Source organism: Macrotis lagotis, chromosome 1, assembly GCF_037893015.1.
Source record: "Macrotis lagotis isolate mMagLag1 chromosome 1, bilby.v1.9.chrom.fasta, whole genome shotgun sequence".
Classification (NCBI taxonomy): Eukaryota; Metazoa; Chordata; class Mammalia; order Peramelemorphia; family Peramelidae; genus Macrotis; species Macrotis lagotis.
In genome coordinates, this window is record NC_133658.1 from 99,156,083 (window position 1) to 99,178,783 (window position 22,701).

General features: G+C 37.9%; 1 protein-coding gene across 2 annotated transcripts in view; it reads right to left on the minus strand.

The window, feature by feature from the left end:
• The window catches only part of STPG4 (sperm-tail PG-rich repeat containing 4), a 42,255-nt gene that overhangs the window by 7,233 nt on the left and 12,321 nt on the right, over positions 1 to 22,701 (minus strand). For both annotated transcript variants that reach the window (XM_074205362.1, XM_074205368.1), the window contains exons 3-6: positions 19,166 to 19,225; positions 15,950 to 16,210; positions 11,637 to 11,701; positions 11,333 to 11,387 (exon numbers count right to left, since the gene is read on the minus strand). In XM_074205362.1, the coding sequence (XP_074061463.1) occupies positions 11,333 to 11,387; positions 11,637 to 11,701; positions 15,950 to 16,210; positions 19,166 to 19,225 (441 nt within the window). The remainder of the gene's footprint in view (positions 1 to 11,332; positions 11,388 to 11,636; positions 11,702 to 15,949; positions 16,211 to 19,165; positions 19,226 to 22,701) is intronic.

A 22,701-nucleotide genomic window follows, 5' to 3' on the forward strand; every position in this document is an offset into this window, starting at 1 on the left:
TATCAATTCACTAAACTACCTCATGACTAAAGAGACAGGTGTGGATTTCAAGGAGAAAGAGGCTGGAGAAAAAGAGTAGAGGGGGTTAAGAAGAGAAGGACTTAAGTGGGAAGAGCAGAACATTGTGTGTGAATGGAGTTTGTTTGTAGGAATTTAACCTTGAATGCCGGTGACTAATTTTTATACAAACAATTTCTATTCTGAGCCTCTGAGGAGAGTCGAAGGAATGAAGATGATGTGAAGATTCCTGTAAAGGCACCTTTGAAGTGAGTGGGGATTTGGGGAGGGGATCAGATCCAATATCTTTCACCTACATCCACCACAAAGATATTCCAAAATACATCAGGAAGATTTAAGGCTCCAATGAAACAGAGCACCTCCTCCACTTCAACTCAGGCTTATGAATGCAGGGAGAGGGTCTATTTCTCTCTTACCAACTGCAGGCTCAATCATTTTACCATAGTCCCTAATGAACTTTTACCTAGTATCATTATAAACATAGAATACCAAGGGACATGTCAGCCCTTGGTTATTTATTAATCCAAAAAGATTTACATAATAGATGCCAATATCCAACCTTTAAAGTACCTCTCAGAATTTAAAAGGAAATATGGGAGGTGGTTGCATTCTGATCGCTTGAAAGGTGTCTCTGTGTTTTATTCATTAAACTAATAGGCCTATATTGATGATACCTGGTACAGAAACAAAGAAACAAATCTTCACTGAATTCTAAGGTTCTTTTTGATATGATCAAGTCTGAGAATAGGAGTTCTCTTCTATTTTATATTCCTTTTGATAGGAAATGGCCCAGAGGATTAGAGACTGCAGGTCCCAGACCTAGGACCAATAAAATTCTATTACAACAAAATATATTGAATCAAATACAATTGATATGTGTGTGTGTGTGTGTGTGTGTATTTACTGCTCTCGAATGCCTGAAAAGCTATGTATGCTAGTTTTCTGAACTATAAATGGTGCTTCACTATCCTCAAAGAGCTTAGGATCATTTTGGGGAGTCAAGACAAGGCTGAATAGTAAAATTGACTTTAGTAGCAATTCAATATATTGTTTCCTATTTTTGTCTTTGCCAAGTGCTATTGTTGGTTGAATTGAATTTCTTTAGCCAATAAGCATGGAGGTTCACTATTATGGGTTGTGATTTCTTTGAAGGATGTGTAGGGACTTCCATGGATATTCTAGGTAAGAGGACTATTGGGAGCAATTGCAAAGAAATAGGATTGGTTTGGAGACTAGTGAGCAGATTAAATCTAGATGAGTAGGAAGTAGAGCAAAGTAGGAGGGGAAATGTAGTTGGGAAGGGAGATTGGGTTTAGATTGAAGAAAATCCTAAAAATGTCAGACTAAGGAAACTCAGCCTTCTCTAAGACCATCCTGTAAGAAAAACAAAACAAAACATCTTCATTACCAAAACAAAACAAAACCCCAAAACCTCAATATAACATAAAGATATCTTAGTCTCTCATTCGTCCATTTAATTTGTGGGAGGGTAGTCAGTCTATAGTTCCAAATGAAGAAAGACCTTGAGGGGTTGGGAGTGGGGATGGCAATGAATGAACTGCAAATTCAAAATGAGTCTACAGTGTTAAATAATGTTATATCAGTCCAGTTGCCCTGTTGGGCAGCCTTTTTGAGAAAGGCCACACAGCTAGGTAATTATGAAGTGTCTGAGGTCGGATTTGAACTCAGGTACTCCTGACTCCAAGGCCAGTGCTCTATCCACTGTGCCACCTAGCTGCCCCCATCCTTTTATTTTTGTCATATATTGAAACATTTTGAACCCTCCCCCCCATCTTAGTAGACTGAGGTGTTTCCTTATCCCAGCCTTTTTTTACAAGCATCATTGTCTACCTGGAGTATGGAAAGTGGACCTGAATATAGACACCCTATGCTCACTACTGGAAGATTAGCTCAAATCTGTTGGAACAAATGATCTGGAAGGTCCCCAAATGGCGTTTCTTGATTGTGCAGCTACCCACACAAAACATCTGGGAGCACAGATAAGAGTGAAGTCAAACCTGTTGAAAATAATGCCCAGAGGAACTGGTATTGATTGAGGTGCCAGATGAGATAAGGGTGTTCTGGGTTTCTCAGGTCAAAGTGGGTGTAGCAATCCCTCCAGCTGGTACCTCCATACCTACAAAGCAACTTTGACCACTAGCCAATCCATTCTCTTCAGCATATGTCCATTTCTCAAAAATGGCACACAAAGAAGGATGGTGAAGCCTATGGCAGGATGGATACATTAATCTCCACAATGAATTACGTGGGAGAAAACAAAGTTCTCCAGATTATCAAGTGAATTTTATGCTGATGTGCACTGGTGAATCTTTTTTGACTGTCCAGTAAAAAGTGCCATCAGGATGAAGAACCTGATAATGACAAATTGAAAATGCCAGAAGAAACTATTATAGGTCTTCCTCAGTAGGGAGAATCTTCCATTGCAATATGGTTTCCATCTTACATGGATCCACATTCATCTCCTTTCAGTCTATTATTTATCTCTAGGAATTCCACATCCTTATTACATGAGCATTTCCCTCTATTAAATAACAAGAAGTGCTAGTTTAGGCAAGATGATGGCTAACCAGTTTTGAAACTGGATGCTTGAAGCTAGGTGCAGTGAGTGGTTAAAGGGCAGGACACTTCAGATAATAGAAGTTATTTCAAACAAAAAAAATCAGCTCTCATATGATAAATAAATATTCTTTTTTTTGCAGTCTGGTGATGTGGTTTTTGCATTTTTGTGATTTTTGTTGATTTCATTTGGCCCCCAAGTGTCATATTGAAGATCTATCTGGTGTTCCTATGTAGAAGGAGGTTTTACAAAGAAAATACCATCAGGTAAGTTTCATTCGGTTATAGTTATAACGCCATTGACTGTGAGTTTTCTGTTAACAAATCAGCAATATGATACGTTTAGAAAAAGGGAAAGGAAATTCATCAGTCTACACATGAGGTTGTCCAAAAAATTCCAACATAAATGTTGTGATCAGAGGTTCTTGTGACCAGAGGCTCCTAGCAACCTATAGGAGCAATGGGTCAGTATTCAAGACATCAGCCTAACAATGATGATAATCAACTGCATTAACAATTAACCTCTGTTTGCTTTAATTCACGGAGAAGAAAATGGAAAATTCAGTTATCTTTGCCAAGAAAATCTAGTATTGACAATATTAATATTCTATGGTCTAAGGTCATGATGAGTTGGACATGACTGAACAACATGGCTTTCCTACCAGATGGAGCCAATCATAGAATGTTATAGCTAGAAGGGATCCGAAGATCAAACTCTTCCCAATTCCATTTTAAAAGTGAAACAAGGGAAGTTAACTGACTTGCCTAAGCTCACACAGAAAGATAATGCTAGAATAGAGGCAGCACAGGACCTGAATTCAAATTTGACCTCAAGACAGTTAACAATTGCCTAGCTGTGTGACCTTGGTCAAGTCACCTAACCCCATTGCACCTTAAATAAAAGAAAAAAAGATAATGTTAGAACCTACGGCTAAAAAACCAAATTTATGACTCCTCACCGAGCTCTCTCCATTGTACTATATTGTTCTTTTATTGATGCAAAACAGATGATATCCATTAGAAAGCAAAGCTTTTGAAGTTGCACTCTTTCTGTGTAGTAACAAAGTTAAAACAACTTTCTTTAAAAAAAAATTCCATACTCAATCCTCTTTCTCATTTCAAACATCTCAGGACTAGGAAATTCAATAGCTGGTAATTAAATCTGATCAGACTTCAAGCTATATACACTAAGACTCTTGAGGCTATATTAATAACAAGATGTTTCCATATGCTCCTGTCAAAGATACAATTAGGAATCTAAAACTATAACTTTTCCACACAATTGCCATCTGGTTATTTCCTGTGTTGGCATTAACAGTCCAAGAAGATTTTTATAATTTGGTTGCAGCCATACACATTTTTAAAATGTCATTTAGTATATTTCTGACCTCCCCAGGACTTTTGGTATTTTTAAATATTTCTAATTGACAATTGGATTTTAAAGGATCATCTACTGGCAAAAAGTTGTGGCACCCTCCACTATTCTTCTGTAGGTTTTGAGATGATAGATTTCTCATAGGATGTAGCAACCTTAACAAGAAGATTGTGTCCACTTTAAAATAGATTTTTCTTTTTTGGCTTATTGTAGATACTCAAAGTATATGGGTCTAAACATACATACATACATATATACACATACATATATACATATAGGAGTATATACATATATTTATATGAGAATTTTAGAATGGTCTGCCTTACATTGCTGAAAGGATTTTATAATGGTCTACTTTTACATAAATAAATAGATGCAGAAACTAAAAACATAAATGTAACTTAGACCAGATCTATTCTCAGGGTGATCATTCTAAAATTTTTCTTCTTCCTGCTGAATTATTCATACTGGATCCTCAGGTATTTTCATTTAGAATAATCAAACTCGAACAATCCTTGAAAGGTCAAATAATCCATCTCCATTTACTCCCAATATTGCCAACTTTCAATTATCCACTTTAGAAGAGCCTTAGTATGGCTCATGCTGAATGGCAAACAATCAAGAAATTCTTTCATTTGGTTTTGTAATATGGGATATCTGGGGGCCTGAGATTTGACTTCCTAATTATATTTTGCTTTCAGTGATATTAAAATTAATTCCCCAGAATACTTTTTTGTACTATTAAGAGGAAGGTGGCTGCACTGGTCTGACTGGTAAGGAAATTCCCTTAATCTAGAGGGTGGAGTTGGGGAAGTAGGGAGGCCACATGGGTCCCTACCATCACCTTCTCCTGCAGAGTTTTTTTAAATCACTTCCTGGGGGGCAGCTAGGTGGTGCAGTGGATAAAGCACTGGCCCTGGAGTCAGGAATACCTGGGTTCAAATCTGGTCTCAGACACTTAATAATTACCCAGCTGTGTGGCCTTGGGCAAGCCACTTAACTCCATTTGCCTTGCAAAAATATAAATCACTTCCTGGGAGTAGATGTTCCATCTCCAAAACTATTATTATCTTGTCACTGTATTGGTCAATAGTATCAATAGTCTTCATCAGCAACACCCCATTGCTGTACAATGGTAGGTTAAAGCAGAAATAGGCAAATGGATGGGAGTCAGAGACCCCAGTTGGAAACCCAGTTTTGCTACTCACTACCTATATGATCATGGCTAAGTCACTTGATGACCTTTGGGTCCCTGAATCTGTAAAACAGGGAGCTGGGTGAGATGATCTCCAAGTTTCTTGCAGATGTGAGTTATGTGATCCTATAAGAATTACAGCTAGTTACTTCTGCAGAATCTAAATTTGTCTTTTTTTTTTTTTGAAGGTGGTGGGAGCTCCAAAACCCTCTTTGACCTGCTATAATTTCAGGAACCTTCCACCAAGACCACTGTCATATTTTGATTTTCAGGGAAGGGAAGTATCTGTGCTTCCATTAAGTTTTAAACTGATCAAATGAATCCATTTTGGCAACTTTTTTCTTCTCATGGAACTTTGCTGCCATTTTGTTCATGGATAAGTGAAATGAGCTATTTAATTCAACAGATATTTGTTTAGTGTCTACTATGTGTTAGTCACTTTGCTTGGTGCTAGATACACACACACACACACACACACACACACACACACACACACACACACGGACAAATCACACAAAGGAAACTGTTCCTTTTTTTAGAATAGTTTACATTCTACTGGGCTTACATTATCTTTCACATTGCCAGAGTTTAACTCAGCTAAATTCTAATCACAGGGTGAACAAGAGCAACCTGCACAAGATGGGAGAACTATTTTTTCATCCATCACATTCACAGATTGAGTCTCATAAGAAGCATATAGGTTGGCCCCCAAGGCCCAGAAAGAAAGGAACATAACATAATGGAGTGAAGAAGAGAATTTCCTTTTGATCTACTTTAAGGACTACAAAGAATTTCTATGGAAAAAAAATTTGACTCAATTGTGTTCTATCAGTTAATCTCAGGATATTTTTATTAAATTCCTACAATGTGCAAAAGACATGTTAGGCATGAAAGGGATATAAGTAATGATTTACATTAATATAATACTTTCCAATTTCAGAATATTTTACATACTTCATTTTGGTCTTTGTTGGGAACTGTTGTGTATGGGAATACTGTAAATTATCATCATGCCTTTGAGCATCAGAACCTTGTTTTACTAAGTGCCACAGGAGTAGGAGTGGATTAGGGTCTGGGAAGGATATTTAAGTACTTATATTCTGGTGAATAAATGGAGCACTTGAAGATCTTGATGGAGTACTTGTCTCCTTTGCCATCCTTGTATCCTGCCCTTCCAACGCTCACCTTGGGGAGATTGAGGGAGTCCAGAAGTGAGACTCAACATAAGAGTCTGGAAAATGGACTCTACAGGTCTTCATAACAATTTGGAGAGGTATAGTGTCCATATTTATCTGTTTTATGTCGAGTTAATTAATAATCAGAAAAGTTAAGTGACTTGTCTGAGGTCATTCAGTTATAATCAGAGCCAAAATTTGAACTCAGGATCTTTTGATAAGTTCAATATGTTTCTATACTATTATCTTGACTAACAAAAAGAACAAAAACATGGGTCCTATGTTCAGATGGCTGTGTAATGTGTAAAAGAGATAGGTAAGTGTATCCTATGAGAATCCACTTGCAAAGTGGTAATTAATGTATAAAAGAGATAGACAAGTGTATACTATGAGGGTCTACCTGTAAAGCGCTATAAGAGCTGCATTATTGGCTTCTATAGGGTCAGCCAGGTACTATGTTTCCTCTAGTAGCAGCCATACAAAAAGAAAAATCAAACTCAGAAGGGCTTACAAACTCCAAAAGTGATGACATGTTTCCAGCTTATTAGCTTGTTTTCTCAAACTTTGGCTTCTTAATTTCCTATTTTAGATATCTGTGATGCTGACAAACAGCAAATTAGGGATAAGGATAGGGACTGGTTCATCAATTTTATTTATGTTATAGGGAACTACTAGGTGAGAAGGTAAGGTAGGTGGCACTGTGGATAGAACCTGGGTCTGAAGTCAAAAAGACCTGAGTTCAAATATGGCCTTTAAACACTTACTAGCTGTGTGACCCTGGGAGAGTCACTTAATCTTGCATGCCTCAGTTTCTTCATCTATAAAATGATCAGAAGGAAATGGAAAACCACTCCAATATTTTTGCCAAGAAAATTCCAAGTCGGGTCATAAAGAGTCAGATACAACCTAACAACAGAATTCTAAGAGGCAGCTAGGTGATGCAGTGGATAGAGCAGGAAGATCTAAGGATCAGACATTTATCACCTAGCTACATGACTTTGGGCAAGTCACTTAATCCCATTGCCTTACAAAAAAAAAGAATTCCAATAAGGAAACTCCCTCTAACAAAAGTTTGGCAGCTTTTTTTTTTGATTAAATTAAAGTCTTATCTGCCCAGAGCATTGCAAAGATAAATGACTTGTCCAGGGTCACCTAGACAGCATCAAAAACAGGGTTTCAATCCAGGGTACCAGAGACAATCTTCCAACAGCAAATAATAAAATTGTATTGCACATTTGTGAACTAGGTAGCTTAGCAACTGTATTATTAAAGAAGCTATTTACAAACTAATACAAAATGGATTTTCCATCCTGGAGGGTGCCAGTCACAGAGACACAAAGGAGAGCCTGGAGGATTTTCAAATTCAAGGTTAATATCTACTTCACGCTAAAGGGATACCCTTCAAGGATGAACAAAAAAACAGTCTGGTGCAGTTACTTGCCATCCGTTTCAATGAGCAATTATGGATTTTTTTTTCTTCATACACATGAATGATAGAGTGAGATATGTTTGGGAACTGGGCTTTGAGGATCTTTTCCCCCAGGTCTATAAGAAGGGATAAATGTAATGTTTATGCTTCAGGAAATCCCACAGGGCAGCTTATGGGGTACATGGAGGTCTCTTTGAAGAGACATACAAAATAGCAAGCTGTACCTTGATTCAGATATTAGCCAGACCACCTCCACCCAAGGTTATCCATTGTGTAGTTCAAATGACCAGGTGGGGGTAGGAACACAACACAATAAAAGCCAAATGGGTAGTATTCTCTCATCACTTTATATTTAGGACAAATTGGATCAAAAAGAATTGGAATAATTGAAGAAAAGTCTGTCCATTTAAAAAAAAAAAAGAAAAACAACTTTGATTACAGATTTTAAAAAATATTTTTGCCCACGGAAACATAAACACAATCGAATTGTGCCTTCAAGGTAATTTTGGGATCCTATTCAATTGCAATTCTATTACTGAAAGTATATTATAAATTAATACAATAACCACTTACAATTTATGTAGTATTTTTCAGTTTACAAATTGCTTTCAACAAATGAAATCAACTCAAATACATTTATTATTCTATGGGTAATTTTACTGTACTTTTTAAAAAAAGCCTCTGTCCTTAAGGACATCCAATTGAAGTGGGGCACAATGTGTGTGTGCTACCACAGGGAATGTAGGTGAGAAGACCTGTATATACATGGTCATGGAAAAGCATTAGTCTAATGTGGCTGGAATGCAAGTATGTATGTAGGTATTCTGTGGGTCTGAACACAAAAAACTACAGCTCTCATGATGCTCCCAGGTGTATTTATCTTTAATAGTCTATCAGCTGACTGAAAAGGCATTGACTAAATAGCCACAATATATTAATCCCCCTCCCCATCAATTTGAGATGAACATAAAGTGAGCAAACACATGGGCTACACTAGCAGAGAAATAGAGTTCGGGATCACTGGGGCCTTGGTCACTCATGCCTCTCTGATGGTACAAGACCCAAGGATCCTTTCTCTTGACATCCTCATGCCTCTTGATGGTTCACTGTGCCGCCTTCCCCATGGAGCAAGATGTCATGGATGATGGGGGGCAGAGGGGAGAATAGAGAAATCTCTTCCTTTTCAAGAAGTGAGAGATGATTCCCTTTCAAGAACTAAGTTTTTCTTTTTTCTTTTTCATTTTTTACTTATTTATTTTGAGTTTTACAATTTTCCCCCTAATCTTACTTCCCTCCCTCCTCTCCCCCAAAAGGCAATTTGTCAGTCTTTACATTGTTTCCATAATATACATTGATCCAAATTAAATGTGATGAGAGAGAAATCATATCCTTAAGGAAGAAACAAAGTATAAGAGATAACAAGATAGGGGTGGCTAGGTGGCGGGCACAGTGGATAGAGCATTGGCCCTGGAGTCAGGAGTACCTGGGTTCAAATCTGACCTCAGACAATTAATAATTACCTAACTGTGTGACCTTGGGCAAGCCACTTAACCCCACTGCCTTGCAAAAAAAAAAAAGAGAGAGGGGTGGCTAGGTGGCATAGTGGATAAAGCACTGGCCTTGGAGTCAGGAGTACCTGGGTTCAAATCTGGTCTCAGACACTTAATAATTACCTAGCTGTGTGGCCTTGGGCAAGCCACTTAACCCCATTTGCCTTGCCAAAAAAAAAAACCTAAAAAAAAAAGAGAGAGATAACAAGATCGGACAATAAGATATCTTTTTTTTTCTAAATTAAAGTTAATAATCCTTGGTCTTTGTTCAAACTCCACAGTTGTTCTCTGGATACAGATGGTATTCTACATTGCAGACAGCCCCAAATTATCACTGATTGTTGCACTGATGGAATGAGCAAGTCCTTCAAGGTTGAACATCACCCCCATGTTGCTGTTAGGGTATACAATGTTTTTCTGGTTCTGCTCATCTCACTCAGCATCAGTTCATGCAAATCCCTCCAAGCTTCCCTGAATTCCCATCCCTCCTGGTTTCTAATAGAACAATAGTGTTCCACGACATACATATACCACAGTTTGCTAAGCCATTCCCCAATCGAAGGACATTTACTTGATTTCTTTGATTAAGAACTAAGTTTTTCAACAGCTAACTGGCTTTTTCACTCCCAGAGCTCATACTCTTTGAGACATCTCCTGCCTGGACTGACTCCCTAGAGAAGGTCTTGCTTTAAAACCAACAGAATATTGGCAATCAAAGGCTATTGCTATGGTTGTTCAGTCCTTTTGGCCATGTCCCATTCTTGGGTCCCCAGTTGGGGTTTTTCTTGGCAAAGATCCTGGAATGGTTTTCCATTTCTTCCATCATGTTTTTCAGATGAGGAAACTGAGACAAACAGGGTTAAGTAACTTGCCCAGGGTCACACAGTTAGCAAGTGATGGAGGCCAGATTTGACCTCAGGGAGAAGAATCTTTCTCATTCCAACCTGCTGCATCACCTAGCTGCTCTAGCTGGTTGGTCACCTTAGCCAGTCAGCGGCTGGCAATAATGTCACTAGTCTTCCACAAGACCACCCACCAACAGCAATAAGCACCCTATAATTCCATTAAGTCTAATTGAACTTCTTTATATCTGTGACTGGCCCCACTTATATTCATTCATTTCATCAAACCTCATTAGGTTTCTTTTAGTTATCCCTTATGATCTATATTTTGCTAAGTATGGGAAAGAGTGGGGTGGGGGGAGATCAATTGATCATGGATGTAGCTGCTCAGTCCCTCCTCACTATGTCCATAATTTCTCAAAGATTCCCAGGACTGATTCAATGCCCTGGATAAAGATCATCCTAGAAGACCTGCTGCTACTTAAAGCAATCTTGTTCTTTCTGACTTGGAATTCAAATATTCTTCACATCTACACTATCCTTCACCTGAATATTCTAATAAATCATACATATTCAGATAAATATAGAACTCCTCCCCCCAAAATGAGAAAAAACTATAGCTTTATTAACTTTATGGTCTTCTTTTTCATACCTCTATTTGAGCTACCTGCATGAATATTAATTTACATATTCATCTTCAAGAGAACCCTGTCTATTTTAGCCACAATTCACTAACATAAGTGCAAATTTTAAGAGAGATAGGGGAAAAAGCACTTTTAAACTCCTGAAAAGGAAGAAACCAGGCTTTTCTTATTTTCTGAATGATCTTTGCTTCTTAACCTCCTAAATTTATTACAAATGACTCGTGTTATTAAAATCTTCGATTTATTTTCAGCATTAAATCAAAGAGTAGTATTCATTTGCTATTTGCTTCATTGGTAAAGTATTTTTCTTTAAATAACTCTGACATGGAAGTAAAGAAACCAGACCTCTGCTACCTATCAGCTGTGGGCCTTTGGGCATGTGACTTACCTTCATATGGACTCAATTTTCCTGAATTATAAAATGAAGGTGTTGGACTAGATTTAATAAGTTCCCTTCCAGTTCTAACATCCTATGACAAGTGTCCTTTTTAAAATCAAGAAATAATAGTTAATGACAATGTACTTACTGGAATAAAATAATATGTTGGAAATCTTTGAACTGCAGAACGGAACACATAGTGCCTGTATTAAAAAAATTTAAAAAAAGATGTAACATGTCATTTTATAAACCTACTTTTCTTTTAGTCAACATTTTATTAATTTCTGTCTCTTGAGAAATATTAGAATTCTTTCATATTCTTATAGTAAAGGTTGAAGAAATATGCTTGACAGAAATGAAAATTTAAAACCATTATAATTGTACTTGAGGAATTTTAAGAGGGGAATTATATAAATGAAATAAATAATTTAGTGTTAATAAACAATGATTACCTGGCAATTAACTTGGGAACTGGTGACGAAACAATATTATATTGTCCTGGCGAAAGATCAATTTTCTACAAGATATGGAAATGGATTAATAACACAATAACAACAAAAGTATAATAGATGGCATATAATAGTAATAATCATAATAATCATAATCATAATCATAGAGTTACACTGGTTTTAAAATCATTTTGTTGTCATTTATAATCTTATCTCAAGGTCATAATTATTTTTTTTGTTTGTCTTCTCTGCATCTTTTATTTCCAGATAAAATTTTCTGGTTAGAGAAAGGTTCAAGAGTGGAATAAGGGAGGTCATCTGTGGGAGAACTTGGATTAAAATCGCATAGAAGATGACTAATTATAAGAAGACAACTAATCACAGACAAAGTAGTGACAAAAGAGGAAGGGGGAAACTAACAATCAATATAAAAGTAAATGAAAGAAAACACAAACCTAAGAGTCATAACTTTAAATGTGAATGGATTCAACAATCCAATAAAACAAGGTAAAATGGATTTTAAAAAGGCAGTCAACAATAATCTGCTTTAATCAAAAACACATCTTAAAGTAGACATACAAAGTATTTGACATGGTAACAACATGTATGTAACATGTATTTGAATAGGTTGTGAGCTATATAAATAGATGTGATATACATGTAAATGAAATCACAAAAGTATCTTCCAATGTATCAAAGTTGCATTTTCAGTCTGTGTGACATTAACTGTATGTAGGTTTAACATCCGGCTTTGGGGTGGGATTTTCCAAGGTAAGGCTTCTCCTGTAGAACTCTTCCTCTCACATTTGTGCTTCCATAGTCCAAGAATAATGAGGAATTAGGCAGTGAAGACCATAGAAACTCTCCATCTCAGCTAATTAGTATTTCTAATCAGGTTTAATAGTAAATACCCAGAGGTCTTGCTGTAACTGAGTATCATAAATACAGCATAGCAGAATCGGTTATTAACCTAGGTAATTAATGAAGGGTCAATCATTCCTTCTAAAAATCACCTTGTTCATATATGAATACAGGAGAGACTTAGTTGTAGAGGTGCTTTGGATTCAACCAACATTTATCTATTCAGCACCATATTAATTGTAGGAAATATACTTACTAAGCTAGAGGCTGACCAAGATAAGACCCGATTCCTATTCTCAAGGAGTTGACAATCTAGTAATCAAATAATCAATCAGCAAGTATTCAATAAAGTACCTACAAGGGACTGGGTATTATGCCAGAGTTACAAACACAAAGGATCCCCTAGCCTAAATGTTCCCAGCAGCCAGGATTACAATAGTCATGGGATTTTATGTTATGTAAGCTTAATTTTTCTTTTTTGTCTTCTGCTTTTTAATTGTTGTAAGGGAAATAAGATGAGCACCAAAAAAACCCCAGGAAAATAGAATGGTAACCTGAGGCTCAGGGAGAAGCTGTGGAGACTATTTCCTTCTCCAAAGTGGACTTGAGAGAAGTGACAATTGGGTGGAAGAAGTAGGGATCCCCCGAAGGGTGAGAGACCATTCCAGAACTTGGCCCCGGCTGGAGCAGGAAGGGGGTGTCACTCAAGCCGTTCCTCACAGAGAAAGACAGTCAGCCTGTGTGGCTCAAAGAGCTGAGTCCAGATCACTGAGGCATAAAATTAAATAAGAACCATTCATTCAGAAAATGGAAGAAGAGTCTTAATGGCCCAGTGACAATAAGTGGAAAGGATGTGGAGAGGTTTAAGCCATGACCAATAGATCAGCCTTCCACCCAAATGCCACTGAAGTAGGTCACAATGGAGAAAAAAGATTCTCCCCAGACTATGCTTTGGGAAGATTTCAAAGAAAATCAGTTCAGAGGAAAAACACTAAGGTCACAGGAGAGGAGAGTTTGAAGGAGGTGCTATGAGACTTGCAATGCAAAGAGAAGAGGTAAAACTTTGTATTTCCCTTAGTACTCTCAATATGACATTTTGATGGTCTTTGTGTTTTTGAAACTGGGTCTCCCTAAGCCCCTACCAGGCTCATTCTCACTGATGATGGACATGCAAGTGTTAACTTGTTCTGTTTCTGGCCTGATCCAGTTTGTCCTTTCTTAGAAAGCCCAGTTGCTCCAGTTTCTGGGCACACACAAGTGATCTACCAGCCTGCCCTACCTGGTAGCAGGGATTCATGCTTTGCTTGAAATTATATTTCAAATATTTTGTATTTATCATTTTTTTCCAATTAGGACATTATTCCCTGATCTAGATTCTTCAATAATTGCATAGGACAAACATTTAATTAGATTGTGAGTTTCTTCAGGGCAAGGAATAATCTTTTGCTTCTTTTTTGTATCCAACTACTTAGCATAGTTTCTGGCTTATAGATGATTAATAAATGATTACTGATGGACTGAAATTTAATAGGTAACACTTATGAAAATTTTTTTAGTTATTATGAACCCTGACTGTCTCAATTATAAATGTTCACCTTAACTCAAGATATCATTACTTTAGAGTTCTGCAAAGAGAGTCAAAATATTCAGTTTATATATAGAGGGAAACGGTTATGCATTGACTCTCTGCCTCCGTTATCTAGTACTTCTATATTTTAAGGCTGTAATTTCATTTATATGGGTATTCTCCCACCTTATACATATCTAATATACATATATATATATATATATGTATACCCAATACAAAAATCTATAGAGGTTTTACTAAGTAGTGATGCTATGATCAAAAAAAATAAAATGAGTCATGGTGGCTAATACTCTGGAAAGGACCTTCTCTCTAGGATCAGGTAAGAGGGTCCTCAGATCATAGAACTTGGACCTACCAAAGCCTTCAGAGCTTTTGAGCAGAAAGTGAAATAACCAGGCCCTCAGGGGTAACACTTGGGGTGCTGAATGAAAATACAGAAGCACATTGATAATCTTCCTCTGAAGTTTCCATCAGTAGCCCTCAGGGATTTATGTACAGTTTGGTGGCTCCAATTCTTGAGTTTGACACCCCAGAGAACTCAAGGTCAACTTCAAAGTCAAAATGAAATGTCACTTGGGTTTGGTGAAGGTCATTGATGGATCTATGGAGGAGGAGGAGGCAGAGGCAGTGTGTGAGTATTTAAGTATTAAAACTTGTAATTTGGGAGTTGAAATCCTATCTTAGATACTTGGGTAGGTCATTTCATCTCCTTTTAGCTCATTTCATCTTCTGTAAAATGGAAATAATAAGAGTACCTATCTCATTGGGTTGTTGTAAGGATTAAATGTGGTAATACATGAAAAATGATTCTCAAAGCTTTAAGCACTATATGAAACCCAAACACACACATACGTGTGTTTAAATGTGTGTGTGTGTGTGTGTGTGTGTGTGTGTATATACATATATATAATAGAAACTCTTATATCATGCAAATATAGCTTTTAAAAACTCAGTTAAACATATATAATTATTTTGCCTGATAAATTTTGACAAATCTTTTCTGAAAAATAAAGAGAAGAGATGACTGGATCCACCTATTTGGCATAGGGGAAAAGTCACTGGTTCAGTGACAGTCAGGGCAATTAGTAGGCACTCTGAATTATGAAGTCATTTTGACTTTCCTGAGATAATATCTGTAAATGTCTTAGCACAGTATCAGCCACATGGAAGGTACTTCATACAGTTTTATTTCTTTTTTTTTCCCTTTGACTGTCAAGCCAGGCCTTACTTCTACTAGATTATATGCATAATCTACCAGATTATAAAGATAATTCTTTAAAAACTATGGAATTACAAGACAGTGTTATGATCAGGTTGATTAATGTGAGTACTTACTGATAGAAATAATTTTGTAGATAAAACTAATTGTTTAAAATATAAAAGGTTAAGTGTCTAAATTAGCTTTAAAAGAACTCAGTGAATCTGACCCTTCTGAAATGAAGCTATTAAAGGGCAAAAACAAGCCCTCTGTTTATTTATACAGAAATAAGAGAGCCTGGATCCACCCATGACCAAAATGGTCAATGGAAAGTTTTCTTTCAGTAGGCTTCACAGGGGAGCCCCCAAAGGGGAGATTCATACTGATTTTGCACACATTTACTAACTGCTTGACTTCTTTTTTTAAAAAATCTTTTAATCATATTATTATTCATTCCTTGTTGTTAATAATTTAATTCATATTTGTTAATGCTTTTTTTTTTATACTTCTGAATATAGACCTCCCCACTTCCCTCTTCAGGGAACCATCCCTGGAAAACAGAAGATAAAATTCAAAAACTTGCTTTCTAAAAAACATGATTTCCACGGAGACTTGATGATGACTCTCCTAGGATCTCCACAAAGTCTCACTCTCAAGCTAGAGCCTTACCGGATCTTTGTGACACAGCTGGCTGGGGTGCAGCCTTGGGGTGTCTTTGAATGAGTAAGAAGCCATCTGCTTACTGATCAGGTCTATGAAGTTAGGAGGCAGGTACTTTGGGGTATCGGGCAATGAGGTATCCCTCTTTGACTCCCAAAGAGATATTTTACTTCTACCTTCATTTTTAAAATTGTATGTATTGTTCACTGGATTTAAGCGGGATTCTTCAAGGAAGTCTCGCAAAGTATAGGTGCCTGGAACTGGAGTGTCCTGTTGAAAAGCAACATTAGTTCTGTGATCATCCTGGAGGTGGTTGCATCTTTTTTCATTTCTAACAAGTGCTTTAATGAAACGCTGGGATATGGCCCAAATGCTCTTGCTACAACTAGACTTTGGTTGGCTGGATCCTGATTATTTTATTTTTGTTAAAAGTTTAGCATCACTAGAGTCTACTATTCAACCAAACCCCACTAAGACCATCAGACAAGAGGAGGAACTGACCATCTGCCCAAGCTCTCCTGCTCCACCCCTGCCATCCGTCTAGAGCTAATTATCCTTCCCAATGCCTTCCCTCAACCTGGAGGATTCATCTGTGAAACACTAGAGTGGGTCTTGGGGCAAATAAAATCACCTCAGCCTTCTACAATCATGGAAGGCTACCTCCCTGGCTTCCTTCAGACTCAGCTCCAAATCCACCTTCAATAGGGACCCCTACCTGATTCTCCTTGCTGTGAATGCTTTTCTCTCTCAGACCATTCTCCAGTTACTTTTTATCCATCTGGTCTGGGCCTCATTATTTACATTGTTTTCCCCTCCTGGAGGACTAGAACTGTGTCTTTGCCTTTATTTGTATTCTCAGCACTGTGCACAGCCCTTTTCAACTCATTCCTGTCTTGACCCTAAGACAAGCCTGGTAGATTCTCCATCTGCCTGGACCAAGACGTGAAGGACCCAAACCCTCCCTCCTTTCTACCTCTTGCTCATGGATTATTTAAAATCAGATTATTGCTTCAGTGAAGTGCATGAAAATCTATTTTTCTGTTGCTTCACTAAACATCCCTTGGCTGATTGCTAAATTGCCTAAGTCCAAACTCCTTTCCTTGACCTACTATAGCTCCCTTATACCCATCCATATCAATTCCATCTCTCATGTCCCTCTTAGTTGTTCAGTCATTTGGTCTTGACCCTACTTTCTGTGACTCCATGGACTTGTTCATGGAGTTTTCTTGGCAAAGATACTGGAGTGGTTTGCCATTTCCTTCTCCAGTGTGCTCCCATTTTACAAATGAAGAACTGAGGCAAATAGGGCTTAAATGACTTATCCAGGGTTACATGGTTAATACAAGGGTCTGAGGCCAGGTTTGGACTCGGATCTTTCTAACTCCAGATCCAGTTTTCCATCTACTGTGCCACCTGGCTTCTCTCCAATGTCCCTAACCCACTCTATCCTGCTCTACTGTGTTCTCCGATACCCCCATTCTGTGGTTGCCGTCCTTTATATTACACTTGTGCCCTTGCCAGGGGAATGAACAGAGACCACCTGTGTCAGTCATGTCTAGTGATGTATTTGTAGGTGACCAATCTGCTGGAAAGGTATGGCATCTTTACCTCCATCATAGTAGGTCCATCATAAGAAATATCAGTCCCAATGGACCCTCTGCATCCATGTCAGGAAAGGGAAGAGAAGGAGAGCTGAGAATTGTTTCTACTATCCAAGGGTCTTGGTTTTCTAAAAGAAACTTCTGTTTGCCTAAACTGACCTTTAGGGCAGTAGGTGGCACGTTGAATAGAGCACCGGCCCTGGAGTCAGGAGGACCTGAGTTCAAATTCAGCCTCAGACATTTAATAATTGCCTATCTGTGTGGCCTTGGGCAAGCCACTTAACCTCATTGCCTTGTAAAAAACTAAACTGACCCGTAAGAGCACTATGCTGTAGAAGATGGGGGTTGGTTCTGGAGCAGGGAAGACCTGGATTCAAATATCAACTCTAACCCTTACTATCGATGATCATTGGGTGAGGCACTTAAATTCATTAAACCATTAAACCTCAGGTTGTGATCTATAGCCAAAAAAATCACATGTCCTTGATGTATTGTTTTTGTTTTTTTTAAGTTTTTGCAAGGCAAATGGGGTTAAGTGGCTTGCCCAAGGCCACACAGCTAGGTAATTAAGTGTCTGAGACTGGATTTGAACCCAGGTACTCCTGACTCCAAGGCCAGTGCTTTATCCACTACACCGCCTAGCTTCCCTCCTTGATGTATTGTTAACAATGGCTAAAACAACCTGTAAAAATCTGTAAAGACCATACAACAAGATATGAACAAAACCAAGGACAAAATACCCTCTCATTAAACACTATTCCTCTCTAATTTTGGTTATATCATGATCTGGAGGCATTGTCATTTTAATAAGCTCTAAAGCCAGTTGTCACAAACTTGTTTTTAATCTAGAAACCAGTTTTAAAATTGAGAAATTAAATTATTAAAATTTTCTCATTCAGTAAAATTTTCATTTTTTCTTTGAAATATATCTCCTTTAGAGATGATCTCTCCAATTCAACTGTTGAAAACTTTTTTAAAAAAACATACTAGTAAAATTAATGTCATAATACACAATCCTGATCTCACCAGTTTCTTCAGGTTTTGACCCCAAAAGGTGTGTTGTGATTTCCCAAGGTCATTTCCCCATTTCCCTTCCTTCTTAACCCCCTACTCACCTAAATATGATTGCTTCACTGTACCCCAATCCTTCATACTAGGTTCCTAAATCTGTTTGCTTTTAAATGCAATTTCCTAGAGGACACCAAGCTTCCATACTTTCAGGGTCTCCTCTGAATTTTTGGGAAAGAAGAGACTAAATGTCATCAAAGTATTTATAGGGAGAAAATGACATTGAAGCCATTGTGGAGGAGCAGCCAGGAGTTCTGAGAGAGAGTGAAATGGGCTGGTTTTTCTGTTACTATTTCTGGGTCCTCCCCCCAGTCATCTAGTACCCCCAAGTACCAAGGACCAGGATAACATTTTTGGATTTCATGGTGACTCCTCTAATCCTTCTGATTTGTTTTTCTTTTATGAATCTTGTATGAAAAATTTAAATTATATCCCTAATTCCTATGGCTATACTGAAATGATGAGTTTCTAATATGACTGATAGGTATGAATAGTTTCCTCCTTTCATGCAGTTTCATACAAAATAAAAAAGTAATAAAAGTTGAAATATACATACTTTTAGTGTTGTGCGCCACCATAATTCTCTTATATCAATTGGTTCTTTAATTCGTACTTTCTAATAATAAAAACAAATTAGTTACATATAGTTACAAATATATGTATTTGGGAGAGGATTCTCTCAAGTTATATATAATTATAAACAAATTAAATATCTTCACCAAATCAATACTCTCCCCAAAGGTCCTTTTAACCTTTATATCAAAATCAAAGACTAAAAAAAAAAAATTTTCCTTAAAAGAAATATTTTCTTATACTTTGTTTTATGTCTTAAATCTCTTTTTGTTCTAAACTTTCCATTGGTAAAATCTGAATATTTTACCTTGCCACTGTTTCTATGACAAGGGGATGTTGGGAAGACAGAAAAATCTTAACTGAAGATTCTTTGGATTCTTAGAACAAAACTGTATAAACACAAGGTGGTATGGTGTGAATTATAGCAGCATATTAATCAACAAGCATTTACTAAGCACCTACTTTATATCAAGAATTGCTAAAGAATAGATAGAAGTGAAACAATCCTATCCTCAAGGAAGAATTTAAAGATCACCTGGCAGGATAAGACACCTGACACTGAGGTCCTTTCCTGAACTACACTTCGATACATTCAACCTCTACCACAGAGAGCACAACTACACTGGGTTGGCCATGTTGTTCAAATATCAAAATACCTATTTTATAGAGAACTCACACATAGGAAATGCTCACATTGTGGTCAGAAAAAGTGATACAAGGACATTCTCAAAGTCAAGAATTTTGGGGCAGCTAGGTGGTGCAGTAGATAGAGCACTGGCTTTGGAGTCAGGACCACCTAAGTTCAAATCTGACCTAGCTGTATTGTCTTGCAAAAATAAAAAAAAAAAAAAGGAATTTTGGGGTAGCTAGATGGCCTAGTGGAGAGTACTGGCCCTGGAGTTAGAAGGACCTGAGTTCAAGTCTAGCTTCAGATGCTTAATAATTACCTAGCTGTGTGATCTTGGGCAAATCACTTAACTCTATTGCCTTCCAAAAAAAATTTGGAATTGACTGTGGCACTGGAATGCCCTGGCATGGCATGTCTTCATTAGAGAAGGTGCAGTCCTATAGCTGTTAAGCAAAATTGAAATACCTCAAAAAAAAATACAAGATGTGCAAATTTAGAGAATCTGTCCCAAATGGTCACAAGGTTTATTTGTGTCCGAACTGTGGTAGGGAATTCTGAGCTCCTATTTTTCTGATCGGCCACAGTTGGCCACACTGTGACTTGACCCTAATATAGTGATATCATTTTGGTCCTCTTTGAGAACAAAGGACAACTAGCTTTCTAGCTGAGGTAGATACCACATACATAAATAGGCATCGGCAAAGTAGATCTAAGAAAGTTTGGGGGAGATCAGAAAAGTTTTACATAGAACAGGGTCCCTTGAAAGGACCTAGGAATTCTTATAAATGGTAGTTAGGAAAAGTAAATTCAGGCACAGGGAAGAAAGTCCCAGAGAAGGGATGTATGAAAACCTGTTAGGATTGACCCTCATGTAGGTGGAGGAGAGTAATGTGAAATGAAGCTTCAAAAGATGGAGGCCACACATTTATAGCTGGTCTTATATTTAATCTATTTTGGTCTGGTCCTTGGTGTAATAGGGAGCCAGTAAAGTTTAATGGTAGAGAATGATACCAACAGAACTGAACTTGAGAAAAATCTCATTGGCAGGATTAAGGATTATTATTATGGGGACAGAAAGACTAAGGAGTTACTGCAAAAGATTATCAAGATGAGGGGGAGCCAAGAAGACGGAGTTAAGGCAGTGACTTGCCAGAGCTGTCCCCAACCACTCCAAATACCTTTACATAATTATTCTAGAGTGGCAGAGCCCACTAAAAGATCGAGTGAAACTATTTTCCAGATCCAGACAACTGGGGAGATATGTGAGAAGAGTCTGTTACGGTGGGATTAGAATAGCCGCACAGCACAGCACAGCCACACCAAAGCGAACTAGATCTAGCCATCCAGGAACAGAACAGACCACGAGGCACTGGGTCTGTGGAAACAGTGGTGGTTTCCAGACCTCTCAGCCCAGGGATTACCAAGGACAATTTGGAAATTCAGCAGGAAAACTCCACCACACCAGGAGAGGGGAGCCCAGTTCAGCCCAGGCCTCAGCAGTGCAGACCCCTTCTCAGAGGACCAGGAACCGACCTAGAGAGCCACCCAGCACCACTTCCAGAGAGTTCAGCCCACAGATGGTAAGGGGGTCCAGGAAATCCTCTCTGCTATCCCTGAGGCAGGACTCTGTTACTTCACCCACACTCAGATCCTGGTCACAGTGGGGATCCCAGTCTCAGGCAAAGGAGCAGAAGCACAACAGAGCTCACTGCCAGAGCAGAGCAGGGACCCTCCTCACAGTTCCAGGGCAGAGGGAAGTGCCTGTGGTCATCCACAGCCAGAGCACAGGCAAGAGAGCAGTCAGAGCCTCTCCTAAGACCTTGGAGGAATTGAGAACTTGCAGGTCCCGGGGGGGGGGGGGGTGAGGTGGGGTGTCTCTGAAAAAAGCTGCAAAAATCCTCAAAATCTTGGTTGTGGGCCTCCACCCTGGAAGCAGAGCCCTACCTTAGCAAAGAAGTAAAAAACAAGTCATAGGTTGGAAACAGAAGAAAAAAAAATCTGACCATAGACAATTATTTTGGTTCTATGGAGGATCAAAATACATACTCAGAAGATAACAAAGTCAAAGTTTCTGTATCTAAAACCTCCAAGAAAAATATAAATTGGTCTCAGGCTATGGAAGAGCTCAAAAAAAGATTCCGAAAACCAATTAAGGGAGAAAGAGAAAAATTGGGAAGAGAAATGAGAGTGGTGCAGGAAAATCATGAAAACAGCAGTTTGGTGAAGGTGATATAAAAAAATACTGAAGAAAAATAACATATTACAAACCAGTTTAAGTGAAATGGAAAAAAGCCATCCATAAGGTCAATGAGAAGAATGCCTTAAAAAACAGAAGTGGTCCGATGGAAAGGGAGATACAAAAGCTCTGTGAAGAAAATAATTCCTTAAAATATATATTGGAGCTAAGGGAAGCTAATGAGTTTGTGAGAAATCAAGAAACAATAAAACAAAACCAAAAGAAAAAAAACTAGAAGAAAAATGTGAAATACCTCATTGGAAAAACATCCAACCTAGAAAACAGATCCAGAAGAGATCATTTAAAAATTATTGGACTGCCTGAAAGCCATGACCAAAAAAACTCCCCCAAAACAAAAACAAACTTGGACATCATTTTCAAGAATTTATCCAGAAAAATTTCCCAGATATTCTAGAAACAGAGGGTAAAAATAGAAATTGAAAGAATCCACTGATTACCTCCTAAAAATGATCCCAAAATAAAAACTGCTAGGAATATATATCCAAATTTCAGAACTTCCAAGTCAGGGAGAAAATATTGCAAGGTACCAGAAAAAAATTCAAATATCATGGAGCTGCAGTCAGGATAACAAGATTTCGTGGCTTCTACTTTCAGGGCTTGTAGGTCTTAGAATATGATATTCCAGGAGGTTTAA